The sequence below is a fragment of the Phalaenopsis equestris genome, unplaced genomic scaffold (genome assembly GCF_001263595.1).
Source record: "Phalaenopsis equestris unplaced genomic scaffold, ASM126359v1 Scaffold000002, whole genome shotgun sequence".
NCBI lineage: Eukaryota > Viridiplantae > Streptophyta > Magnoliopsida > Asparagales > Orchidaceae > Phalaenopsis > Phalaenopsis equestris.
The window spans coordinates 70559460-70573884 of record NW_018164444.1 but is presented as its reverse complement, the minus strand read 5'-3'; the positions used below and the strand labels follow the sequence as shown (position 1 = coordinate 70573884).

Sequence of the window (14425 nt, the reverse complement as noted above, 5' to 3'; positions counted from 1 at the left end):
GCCGGTGCAGTCCGCTTTATCATCCGGGGCCGCTCGGACGGCGTTGTCGACAATCGGGTCAAAAATGCGTCGAAATTCAAATTTCACATAATTTCGACCCGCGATTGATCGTCTCAAAAGGTTTACTCGAGCTCTCGACAAATAACAGTGCAAGCGATGCGAATTGTGGCGATCGGACGCGTCGACTCTCTGAATTGCAAAGTTTGTGCGCGCGGGAGCGCAAATTGTGCAGAATGCCACCCTAAGGCTCAGAAAGGTCCTACAGGAATCCCTTTTGGGTTTCCTCATGTCGGTTTCATCCTTCTAAGTGCTAGAAGTCGATACCACACACGCGAAGCTCCAAAAGGGGACGGAAGTAGGTCGAACAGGCGGGTCACATTTCTAAGGCTCTAAGATAGTCGCCGGGAGACCCCTAAGGCTAGATCCTAAATCCTAAGAGAAAGACTAGACCTCACTAAAAATGAGGTCAGCAGAGCTTTACAGGGTATTCTTGGTATTTTACTAGCTTATCGTCTGATTGCTCTCTGGGTTGGCCGACTAAGCTCAATTTGGTCTGTCTTGATCGACTGAGATCCACTCAACTAGATGAGATCATCTTGGTCGGCTGAGCTTGGTCAGTGTGATTCGATCAGTTAATATGGTACAACAATCGATCGGCTGACCCTGAAGTGAGGGGCCTATAGATGTCTCTGGGATAGTTGAAGATGTTAAGTAACCGGATCTTCCCTGGATCTGCTCATTCTTATATCCTCCAATCATCTTTGGTCTGTCTTGCAGTTCGATTGGCATTGGCCTCACTGGCTTTAACTCAGAAAATTTCATTCGGTCGAAAAAGTGAGCCTCATAATCTTCTATTGGCATACCCTCCTTCATACTTTTTCTTCTGAACTGTTAGATCACCTCAGGATCAACGCTGACACATTTTCTATATACATATTTTAGTTCCCCAATTATTTTCTTGAAAGTGATACTAGGATAAGATAAGAAAATTTAATGCAAAAGTAGATCCCATTTAGTATTAATCAATGATTCAATAAATAGACTTTCTTGATTTATGCACCTTTGATCCTTATAAATAAGGCGTAACAAAACGCTTTACATTCTATATTTCTTTGCACCCCTTCCACTTTGAATCACTCGACTTCCGAGCGTTTGTAATGGAGAACGTGTCAAATCTCCAAGGTCATCCCTAGCAAAGATCTACTTCATGTTGCCTTCAGTAGATTGAAGGAGCGATACCGCCCAGAAGGTGAAAGAAAGAAGAAAGTCATCATTAAGTAGAAAAAAGTGGCAGCGCTAGCGAATCAAGTGAGCGTGAATCATGCCACAAACAAGATGAGGAGCATCCCACAAAGAAGAAACTCATAACAGAAACGAGCAACATATAGTACAATAAAGAGTTTGTGAACCAGTAGATCAAAGTGTTGAAGGATCAAATGTTGGATGTCATTTGAGATGTGTTGGCTGTAGAAGATACAGCACCGTCGAGAGGAAGGGTTGGTGCCCAACAGTTGAAGAGTCCCCTCGACCCTGGAAAGAGAATGTGACTACCAATCGACCGACATTAGTTCAAATTTACTAAGGTGCACCGACAACCCGAGAATGTATTCTCTCAAAAAATCTCTAAGGTTGAGCACTCAGAGAGGTTCAAAATTCTGAGACTGGAGTCCTACAAGAGGAGGACTAATCCGACCAACCACATAGCCTCCTTTGAGTCAACTGAGTGTTTATTGACGATCGTCGACAGACTGAAATGCCAATCTCTTCTTTACCACGTTGAGGAAGTTAGTCCTCGGGTGTTCAATGCATTACCGCAGTGAGTAATCACATCGTTTGTTGATTTTAAGGAAGCATTTGTGACGCAGTTTGCTAGCACCCAAAAGTCTCAAAAAAACTCGCAAGCCCTCTTGTGGATTTGATAGGGATGGAGCGAGAGCTTTCACTAGTTCAACACACGTTTTCAGAAGGAGAAGTTGGAAGTGCAAGACTTGGAGCCCGCAATAGCCCATGCCGCCCTAGCCAAGGCCTAAAAAAGGGCTCTTCTGGTATGTGTTGGGCTTGCAGTGACCAAAGACATTGGTCAAGTGGTTGGAGCTAAAAACAACCACATATCGACCGAGTATAACTCCAATCCCCTTTCCTCCAAAGTAGAGTCCTCCACTCGTCACCCGCAGAAGAAGGCCCCTCAAAGCGAAGGGTGAAAACTGAGGCATGATTTGCGACCTTCCGACTGTTCTTGTTATGGAAACGCTTGACCGCCCCCTGAGATCACAGGGCAACCGATAGAGTATACCACTGAGGAATTCCAGCCCGGTATCCTGACTAACGGCCAACTTAATAAAATAAGCTCTCGCTTCCTAACCATGAAGTACAAAATTGAACTCTATTGAGAGTTCTAATGGTCAAGATGGTGGAAGCAATTCAAAATAAAGTCTATTTCAAGAGAGCATCCCCGATGAAAACCAGAGCTTATCTCCTGGAAACCAAGAAATATTGTGCCTACCCGAAGGAAGTTCTTTTTTAAAAGGAAGTAAAAGCTTATTGTGGATCGGATTCATAAACGAATTTCTTAAGAACATATTTAGCTTAAGCATCCACAAATAAGTAAATCTAAGCCCCAAAGTACTTATCTCGTGCATTTCATATACGGAAGGAGACACCAAAACGAGCAAATACCTGAGAAGCTTCTCTCATATAGGACTCGGGGAACTCACCCAAAGATGGAAAAAAAATCATTAACAATGTCCAATTGAGAGATGCACGGGGAAAGTAAAGAAAGCACATTAATAGAAAAAAAACAACAAAATAACTCGAAGAGATCAGAACTTTTATTCATAGGATAAAAGAAGAAGTATAATATATATATATTAGAGGTTGCTCTTTACAAAACATCGATTACAACAGGTAAAGAGCAACAATATTAAATATGTTTCTTCTATCTATTTAGAGAAATCAGAAAACCAAGCTTCTCAGCCTTCCAAGAAATCAGAGAACCTTGGAACATTAGATCTGTGGCTCCTACCATTGAAAGTTGTCACAAGATTCGCCGTGTGTCAGTACCTGCTCGAAGGGCTTGAGAACGCTACAAAGTTTTGCTAGCGACTTAGCCTCATCATGAATTTGGCCTTCCCAAGAGAAAGTTCACCAAAGTGATGAAAACGAGGCACTTGAGACATCTCAATATAGTTTTCAGAAGAACGACTAGCCGCCAACAGAACTCAGAGACAGTGGCTTTGTCCTCTCCCATTGAAAGATAAATTAGTGAAGTTCATCTCGTCTGTATCCTTCATCGAGTACAACCCCACCAAGTACCCTATATGGAACTTATTGTTGGATGAATCCAAACAATCTGATGTCTAGATTCAATGAGCAAGAGGCCCCCTCATTCAAATATCAACGAACTAGAAGATCAGAGGAAGAATAATACAGACGGGAAGCCAATCAACTCATCTCTTCTACTATTGTGACCCCTATAACAGTCGGGATTTTACGCATTAAATCTTTTATCTAGAAGAGATATCCAAAAAAATTGTGTAATAAGTCTTGTAGAAAATATCCTCGAGCTATTTATAGCCTAAAGGGATGAATAATTTTCCAAAGAAGTTATAGTGATGCGACGTTTCCAAAGGGACGCAAAGAGAAATAATCGATGACAAACTCACCCGCTCATATTATTCAATGCAATTATTATCTTTTCTGTAACTAACAAATACGTTACATTCTATAAGTCCCACCAAATGAAGCCTATCATACCCAACTTTCACGAAGATATTGACCAGTCAACTTGGGAGAATATTCATCGGTCCACGACCCAACCATCAATATGTTATTTCGTAATTATGGATTTCAAGAGGGATCATCAAAACAGAAATATTCTAATGCAAAACTCTACAATCCTACCAGCTATACTTCGCGTGTCAAACTCGGACCGGAGATCTTTTCCCTTAGAGGGTAATTGACAAACTAAGTACCTCAACATCTCATTGGCCTGGCAAACTCTTATTACACATTGAGCAATCGAGTTCTTGCACGTGAAAGGAAGCTAAGATGAAAGTCATCAATACTAAAAGATCAAATGTATTTAGATGGAGGTTATTGACTACTCCCCCAAGAATATCAGAGGCCCCCAAGAAAAAAAAAAGCCTTATAGGAACAGCTCAAAAGCTCCCAAAGTAATAAGACCTGTATGAGAGCCGAAAATCCCCTAAGTGGAGGATAGCATATCCAAAGCAAAATATATTTTTTCAATGTCTTGTAGAAATAGTCTGCCCCTTCACACGAACAAAACCTCTCACAAGTTGAGATAGAGGAATCTTGTCTTCATCGTCTTGCTCTTCATCAAGAAATATGAAATGAGCTTCGGCCTCACCTTCTTGATTGTTGATCATTGCTAGCTCCCGATCCACTAGAAACTCGAAAAGAGGCCTAGATGCTTTTCCTGAAAAATTAAAAAGAAAAAAATAAAACACAACACTAAGATCTCTGAAAGACTGAGCAACAATCATGCATAGCCCGCCAATGAGCAGAGCACTCACCAAGCAGCATCCTCTTAAGATAGCTAGCCACTGTGAAGACTTTAATTCTAAGGACTTGTCCTTGAGACCCTCATAGATGAATAAATCCGCTGAAAAAAAACCTGGAGATACCCAACACCCCCTTATCAACATAAGACTTAGGTGAGATAGGTATCCCGCCTCACCCTTACTCCAAACGAGGCAAAACTTGTGTTCTAATCCTGCACCATACTTTCCAAACCAGAAATACTCACCCCAAAGGGAGCAAAGATAATTCTTCCACCGAAATAGGCCTTCAGTCGAAGAAGGCTTCAAAAACGTTCATAGACCAGAGCAATTTTGAGAACTTCAAAAACATAATCAAGGACATTGTGATCGTTATCGAGTTAGGTTGCACATGGGCAATCACCTACCAATAAAAGTTAAGCATTTATGTCAGTTCCTCGAACAAATGAAATCAAAATCCTAGCCTAAAATAGTCGTAATAACAACATTTCCCTCGCTCATGGACGAAATTTGGTGTCTCGTCAACTTTGGCCAGCCGAAGATTTACGGAATTGTTGAAAACGTTATTCACTTGCAGATCCGCCAAGGTATGAGCATCCAAAACAAACCCAATCGCGCAATCCGCATTAAGAAACTCTACATTGCATTTCTCCATCCGATGGTTGTCTCCATCTCGAGAGAAAAATCATCGTGAGAAGCTATGGTTGCTAAAGAGAGAGCATAGACGAGGAGAGAAAGACCGTCTTCAAACAATAGCGCTTCAAAAAAATCAACGTAAGTGAGAACAAAAAGCATGCGCTAATTTGAACAGTTCTCTCTATTTGTATTCCAAACCAAAGGGCAAAAACAGAAATACACAAAAGGCATAACTGATACGATGGTTCAAATACTCATACACAAAGCAGTCGTTCCTAAAAAAAATAAATGGGTAACAATCAAAAGTACTCATGGCCACCACAAAATTAATATCATGTCGATAACATTCATAAATCAAATAAATTTAAAGTGTATTGATCAACAAATACAAAAATCAAAAAGAAAAAATTATCTCGTTTTGAACGTCGCATCTGCCTTGGCCTCTATTGCGTTCATATCATTAGTGAGATCCAAAACGCATTGACGTCCTCCCACTCAAGGATCAAAACTCTTGTATCCCCAAAAATCTTCGTGCAAGCTCCCATTGCATATACATAAAAATCCACCAGAAGTTACTCATACACCGGAGTTTAAATAAGGGTGTCAAAAAATTCATCATCAACTAGCCGGCCCTCGAGCTACCTTTTTAAATCGACAATCTCATCCTATAGGCCCCTTGCAAGTTTGCAGCTCTTTTCCGCCCTACTCATCAACTCTCCAAATTCGATATCTTTAGACAAATAGTTTTTTTCATCTAATGTATTGATTCATGGTTGAAGCGGCCTCAGTCAGTTCCTTCTGCAGCCTCGCCATGTCAGCCTCCATCTCCACTATTTGCCTCCTTCCAGCCGCCATTTCTTTTAGATTCTCAACAATTTGAGCATGCATGTAGGCGATTTTTTTTTTCAAGGCTGCCATATTAGTCTGTTGTCCCTTAATCAATATATTGGAGGACAACTTTCTTCAACTTTGATTGGGCAAGCTCTGATTGGTGGAAGTCCAAGAGGAGGGTGTGATGTGATTGGCTCATCATGTATGCCCATTGCCAAAAAGATGTCATGAGAAAGATGCACATCTCTAGCCTAGATCAACAGTCGTTTTTCTCAGCTGCGATGAACAGATCACCAGACCCAACTGATAAGGCGTGTTCGAGTACTCACTCAATCACCATTACTCATGAGTCAAATCGACCATTGTCTTCATGTTATCTTGATTAACTAGAACAATGTGAACCTATAAATCGAAGTCATTCCGCGGTATTCCATCATAAGTTGCAAGAGAAGTAACTTGCCTTTGCCCCCACATTAGGCTTTTGCCTTTTCGGCTGAGCCTCAACCATAACCCTCTGAGACTCCATGGGATTTTTCAGCCTTACAACCGATTTGCAAGTTGTCCTTAGGGAACCGACTCAGCTGGTACACTTGAGAATCATCTGTTAGCTCTTGAATGTGTATGCCAACTAGGCAAGTTGCACGAGCACCTCCTGTTGATGACACAAAGACCATTCTTGCTCCTCATCTACCTCACCTAATACAATGATCATTGTGCTACCTCTAGGCATCGAAGGCCCCGCGTCGTCCGTTCTGCAACCCGCTACCAGCAGCAAAGACTCATTTCCACTTGCATCAGACAAAGAAGGAAGAGCCAGGATTGCTTTTAGTAGACAAACTACCAGACTTTGTCTGTTCATCTGCATCCAAAAATGAAGTCTCAATATCAATTACTCAATCATTATAAGGCTCAAGAAATTTTTTAGCGACCAAGAAGACGTCGAGCTTACCTTTCAACATTTCCTCAAGAAACTCAGGCGAAGTACTTCGTTTGACATCAATCTCTATCGACTATGAGGCTTTATATCTGATGGTATTATGCCTTCTGCTTGCATAGACTGATTACTGTCAGATTAGCGGGAGCTCACACTTCATCAGCAAGCGTAAATGTTTCCCCAGAAACCAAAGCAGTGTCTCCCTCCAAAGGGTAGTAAGTAGAAGCTATAGCCAATGTCAGAAACGGTTCCACATCGACAGTTTCCTGCTCAGGGCCATGTACTTCTCATTTTATAGCAAGAAAAAAAGAGATCATAGTTGGCCATGAAAGATGACTAGGCCTTACCAGAAGATATTATGTTACCTTTTGAAGACAGATCAATACTACAATTATTATGAGCCTCTCTTGCCTGCAAATGTTCTTCGATACATTCATCTTCAACCCCAACAGGACCATCGAATACAGCAGCTTAGTAAACTCACTGGCCAACCAGCATATATATATATACGAGCACATATATATATATATATATATATATATATATATATATTGGAGCAGGACAAGAAAATATCACATTGAAATTTATTAAACCTTTTAGATCTTGATCTATTTTGAAATAAGATAACCTTACCGCCCGAGCTAAGTTGAGGAGGTGTCATGATGTTGGTTTCCTTCAGCTCACCATACAAGTCAAAAGATTGATCTTCCGTTGGATCATTCAAACCAAGGGCATCTCCCTACAGACCAACCTCTGATACAAGTGTTTTCGCCACATCCTTCGAACCATCTTCTCTCATCTCACTTAAAAAGGGATCCTTAATATAAACATCTTCCACGGGGAGCTCAAGAAGAATCATCTCTTCAACTCTACTCCCTCACCTGACATTGATACGCTCCTCCCTCGACTCATCCTCTTCAAACACAGTATCCCATCTTTTGTGAATGTTGACCGCCAATATCGACTCTATTGAAACATTTATCTTCGACACAATGAGCTTCCTCATTGTAGAAGATCAAAAGATAGAGACCTCGAATCAAAAATGAGGAGCATCTTTTTTGATATAATACATCCACAAATTTCGCACAACGCACTTATAACCTCATCAAGGAGTTAAAACTTGACAAGATTAAATAACTACTAAAGTTAAGGATCTTAAAAGTTTATAATTTATTTCCTTTTTCTTGACAGGATAACAATGCTTTCCATCGAGAATCCAGAGCTCACATCCTGATATGATTTCAAATCATACGATAGTTATTCCCTGACAAAAATATCAATCATAATGAATATGTAACGTCAGCAACCCCCTCAACACAGGGAAGTTATCTAATTTTGATTATATTTCTTACATAAGCCATAATATCCAAATTGAGCGAGAAGGCTGAAAACTGCAAAACCTATTAGTTCATGACTAATCTTCATAGAAGGGCAAAAGTACCCAAACAAAGAACAATATGACCACTCCACTGAGACTCAAAAGACAATTCCCTTAAGGATAACTAAGGCCCCGAGGTAAAGGACAATCTAAATTCGACAGTGGGAAAAAAAAAAGACTACACCTGCAAGCGAATTACAATGCCTAAGATAGTAAAAAGCAGAACTCGATACGGTAAGCCTCAAGCCTCGACTAACTTTAGATTGGGATATTAACAGAATCATCCTAGAGCACAATTTGTGATTGTTGCAGATACCTCGATAGCATCCCATGATCCGACTCTCAAAGAACACCAAAAACTTATAAAAAAAACTATCATACATCCTAAGCAATTACACGTCATGAAAAGAGTGCATTCAATAACTGTGACATGAGAAACAAATATATTTTATTCTCTCATTCTTCTTGCAGTAACCTGTCGAAACAATAAGAGAATCAGAAGATGTCTAGCAAGCATCATGACACTAATAAGCCCATCTACTCAGAAGTTACAACCACTATTGGAATAATCTGCTGAGGTGATCTACTAACCTCGCTCGCCAATATGTAAGCGATCTAATACCAACTATTGAGCTGACCTGCCCAACCAACCCGATGGACAAACCCATCGAACTGGTCTGGCAGATTGACATCTGCATTCAACTACCAGATTGACCAATCATATTCATCTATCGAGTTTGTCTCAAAAATGATCCATGTAATTGATAGAAAGCAAAAAGTCAAGGTTGATATCGAGGATTGACATATGACACATCCTCATTTATGAGCCGCCTGACATCTACGTCGGGATCTTTTCATTGAGACACCATGAACTAACTGATACACCATGGATTATCTTTTAATATTATTTTCATAAACATGTATAAATAGAGGAAAAAGAGATCCCGAGAGGACCCTGTTCCTGGCCTTTTGGGGGAGATCTCACGCTACAACCCGGGATGTCTCCCTACCTCTTGTTGATTCTCTTCAACTTGTTAGATCACCTCCTCCGCTCCTTCGGAGGAAGGGTCATCGTAAAAGCGTATAGTTCAAGCTTCGAGAACATACACACTCTCCTTCACCCTCTTTACACAGGTTTCTCTTGGGTTATATTTACTCACAAATAATACAAGACCCCACATCCTAAAAGAATTCAACAAATATGTTATCTCAAAGATGACCTCTTTTATCACTCTCAATAAGTAAAATATTATCAACATAAAAATACAATACAACCATCTCTAATGGTGCATGCTTAGCGAAGATGGAATGATCTATAGTGATACTAAGAAAACTAATCTAAAAAAAGAACAAGAATTTTCAAACTAAGATTGTAGGCTTAGTTTAAGCTCATAGATGACCTTCCCAAGTAAAATATAATTTTCCTCCTGAGCAGCATATCAAAGTGACTACTTCATATATATTACGTCACTAAGATCGCAACAGAAGAAGTATTGCTTACATCCATTCATAGAATGATGATAAAAAATAAATCCATTTTAGTTAAGCCTGGCAAGCAATGATAATGTGCCAATGGTAAATCCATAGATCCGTGCAACCAACAGTGCTTTGCACTGAGAGTTCAATACATCAGAATAAAATTTGACATTTAATACCCATCGATAAATAATTGATTTAAGCACAATATCAATAGCTTATTTCCCTAAATGATTCTATAGTGCTTCCTGATACTTAAAACCTGATAAAGATGAAAGGCAAATGAATGAGACTAAACGGGATAAATGATAAAATAAAATATAAGAGGGAATGAGATAAATGAACGTTCGTGTTTATTACCTTCACATATGATAATTGGCAATGAAGATCAAATACTTTATTAACAAGAGAATGCTCGGTCAAATCTAATAAAGAAAGGAGGTATTGTTGTGATAGATGGTCAAGGTCTCTGTAAGTAAATTTTTAGAGAAGCGGATAGTAGCATAGGAGCTTGTGAAAGAAGAGCTAGTCACACTGAAGGGTATGGGTGAGGAGGGAGAAAAGAAATTAGTGTTCATTGATCAAAGTATACAAGCATTGGGTAAGAGATTATAATATCCATATCCATTTTTAGTACAATACTTATTTAGATGTATAGGTTGAATGGTGCAAGGAGAAAGCTTGTTCTGTAAGCGCAAAGAATGAACAAAAAGGACAACCAAATACGCTGGATGCACAAAGCAATGCAATCTGGCCAAAATAAAGTGTGAATACGGATGAATGCATATTGAAAAGAGTAAAAGGGACTCTATGGCACATGTTTAGAGGTCAAAAGCTTCCTTCATCACTTTCATAAGATTGAATCCGTTATACTGTCAAATGCTCCTTTGCAATCATTTGGCTTCACCTTAGCCTTTAGAGTTTCATTAAAACACTTCATAAGACAAAAATAAACGTGTTGTAAAGATGTTGTAAACATACAGGTATTCAAGCAGATAACAAGGTTCTGAACTTCATGCTAAAGGAACAACGGAACTTGTATTACGAATTTAATCGAATAAGAAAACGAGAGTTTCGCTAGAAATCCTTATTTGTGGACTTTGGAAAATCAAAACAGCTTAATTATGAACAAGTGTTGCACAGTAATGTATTCCTACTACTCTGGAATATTAATTATATAAACCTAGGAGAGAAAAATGCAGCTTAAACACAAAGAAATCCTGAACAATACAAATAAGAAAGATTTACATACATACCACTCAATTCATCTGCATTTATATATCTAACAGCTAAATTTCAATACATAGATATCACCTTTCCTATCAATGAAAAGGCGTTATTCACCATATAAAAGTTAAAAAAGTGGTATTTTTTAATGTGATATGAAAGATTTGTGTGGTATAAATTTAAAAAAAGTAAAATTTAGGTGTTAGATATGTAAATACATAAGAAATTGGTGCTATGTATGTAAAAGCCCCTACATATAACCTTATAAATGTCCTGGGTTCAACCTACTTTTGAGTTAAAGGAACAATCAAAGTTAATTCAATTAATAAAACAAAAAGTACCGATAAAACTTCTGTAGTGGCAAAACATCATGAAAGAATGAACTAAATAGTTAAGATGGTCAAATTTGTGCGCCAATGTTGAGAAGTGCCTAATATATATTCTCCGCATAGTACTTGTTAAAAGTACTTCTAAGCTTAAACTAATAATATAAAAAATCTATATTACCTCATATGAACCATATCCATAAAGTAACAAAGGATCAGATCCATCAAGCTTCGCAAGGTTTTTATTGTATAGAACTGAAATAGGGATCTTGGTGCCATCAGAAGCGACAGCCCATTCTCTTTTGGTCACATAATTAGATGATTCAAAGCCACCTAATACCTGCATAAAACTGAAAAATGTCATTACAATTCTCAGTAAATTTTGAATGAATTTCAGCCAAAAATATATCAAAACAAAAAATTAATCTGACCAATGAATCGAAAGTAAAGAAACTACACATATCGTTACTTTACACTAATTGCTGGTAATGATACTTGTATAAACACTAATCGCTAGAAGTGATACACGTATACCATCATTATTTACCTTAACCAACCATATGGGTCGGCTCAATGAATCATTATGTAGCATTTTTTATGAAGAAAGACATTTTCATAAAACTAATCATTTATCGACTTTCTTGCCCAAATCAATACGGTAGATCAGCTTACAAACTAAGGAGTGCTCATAGATTAAACTGCTGGAAAATGGAAAATTATTTTAGGGAAGTTTTAATTTAAGAAAGTTTAAATTTAACAATGTAATAAATCCCTTGATACGAGGATCCAATTTAGGAATAGAATAATTTCCTTGGTGTGGGATCTAGTTTAAGACCAAAATAAATCCATTGATATTAGGATCCAATTTAGGAAAAGATTTTTTTAGTTTTATTGTTTTCTTTTTCCCTAATTTTTATAAATATTTATTGTACAATGTATATATATTAGTTAGAGTGCTTGATGAAAAAAGAAATATGAATTTCTTTCCGCATTTTTTGTCATGATATCAGAGCTTCAGGTTTCCACACCTCTAGTACTTTTTATACCTTCATTGCTGACTTATTGTTGGCCTTCATTGCCAACGTTCTTTTTCTCTTCTTCGTGTGGTGACATCGCAATTGCTATTTTTACAAATACGTGATTCTGAGATTGTTAAAACAAACAACTCTTTTTCAATCTGATAAAGGAGTGCCAAAAACACATCTTCTCCGGGTTAACTGCAGAATATACACAACTCTTATAGACTCAACGGTCAAAACTACCTAAAATAGTCCCGGTTAGCCCGTACTCATCTAAGAGGCAAAGCAAAAATTTAGCATCATCTTGGCGCGGCACCAGAATAGGCTGATCCGAATTTTGATACATGGGATGAAAAGGACTTCAAGATTATGTCATGGCCATGGAGTTCAATGACTCCATAAATCAATGATACATGTATGTTTTTTACCTCTACAAAAGATATTTAGGGTGCCCTTCACCAAAAATATTCAAAGGCCAAAAATGTTGCCCGTGTGTATAAAGTTAAAGTAAAGACTGTTGCTGCAAAAAAAATATGTTGCAAAATCTATAGCATGAACTTGATTGTTATAGAGTTCTTGAGACAATGTGCTCTGAGGATGTCGTGGTTTTGAAGAAATTTAGGAGGTGTTTGGTAGCGCCATATTAACAGGATTTGTTGGTCGGAATTTTTAACTCCAGCCAAGCATAAAAAAATGTAAGTTCCATGGATTTATGATACTTTGGATTTCTGATTTGAATTTTGTCTTTGATTCATGTTAAATCAGGATTTAGTAAATCCAACAAGGAGGTGGATTTAACAAATTACTAAATCCTACTAAAGTTAAATCCTTGTTGCAACTAAACTATCACGACCGGCCGAGGGCTTGGAGTTAACCAAAACGGAACGAACAGTCGAACCTTTCTATTTGCTGTTCTCGTCTTTTATACAAATTTGTTCATCTTCTATTCATCTTGCTCAAAAGTTTAAAATCTAAAAGTAATATTAAAGCAACATAATGAGTTATCTAAAAATAACCCAGGAGTAATCAAACTTCTACATTACAGTAATCCATGGAAAATAATTCAATATGCATGCGGGTCTATAAGAAATCGAATAATATACTGGCGTTTGATACACCAAAAATATATGCATTTTTAGACCCATATTTTATACTCCATTTTGGTGATATTACACTTTAATGAAAGGTATTTTTATGTTTTCTTGCAGGTTGTTGAATTTTAGGACTTAAAGCAAAAAGGAAGCAAAAATGATGAAATTTGGAGCAAAAATAAAGATGTTAAAATTTGTTCAGCGAAGACGACGTCAGAAGCAGCGCTGACGGCGCTGTTTGACAGAGAGGACAAATTAAGTTGCGGGACACTGGCGCTGACGGCGCCAGAATGAACGCTGACGACGCCAATGTCGGTTCAGCCACGATTTCTGGAAGATTCGACGAATCTGGACTCATTTTGAAGAGTTTTTGGAGGCACCTATTGGAGAACCGACACTAGGCTTTATTTGGGTCCGAAATTGATAAAAAAAAGAGACTCTTCCTGACATTTTATCCCCTCCATTCAACCTTCTACACATAACACATTCCTCAACCATTTAGAGTTCATTGTTCTTATAATTTAAAGTTTTGTGGTGAGATTAAATGTGAATTCTTCTCTAAGAGTGTTGTAGAATGTGAAAAGTGAGAAATTTCTTCTTCCTTCATTTCTTAGAAGAGGCTAAAAGTGATTTGCTTTGAGAAAGAGTTTCAGATAACTTTTGTTTGTTTATTAGTGTTGTATGAATTTTCTTTTATATATGAAATTTGTGTTTTGTTGTATATTTATCATGAGCTCTGAGTAGTTTACATTATCTTTCTCCCTACTCTGAGATATGGTGAAATGAAGAGATAATATGGATGTGTCAATATTAAAATATAAAATAAATTGTGATGATTTTTCAACACCGAACTTAATTTACTTTTCGATCTGACCAATTGAATTGTTAAAATATATTGTGAAATATATGATCCGGGAAATGGAGTATGAGTTCTAAGTGAGGATCACATTTGATTCCATGAAGGAGAACAATTAAGTGCAAATAAAT

The 14425-nt window shown here is 37.9% G+C and overlaps 1 protein-coding gene across 1 annotated transcript in view; it reads right to left on the bottom strand.

The window, feature by feature from the left end:
• The window catches only part of LOC110026871 (protease 2), a 68981-nt gene that overhangs the window by 16439 nt on the left and 38117 nt on the right, over positions 1-14425 (bottom strand). Inside the window, exon 6 of the mRNA XM_020728063.1 lies at positions 11510-11668. Within this exon, the coding sequence (XP_020583722.1) occupies positions 11510-11668 (159 nt within the window). The remainder of the gene's footprint in view (positions 1-11509; positions 11669-14425) is intronic.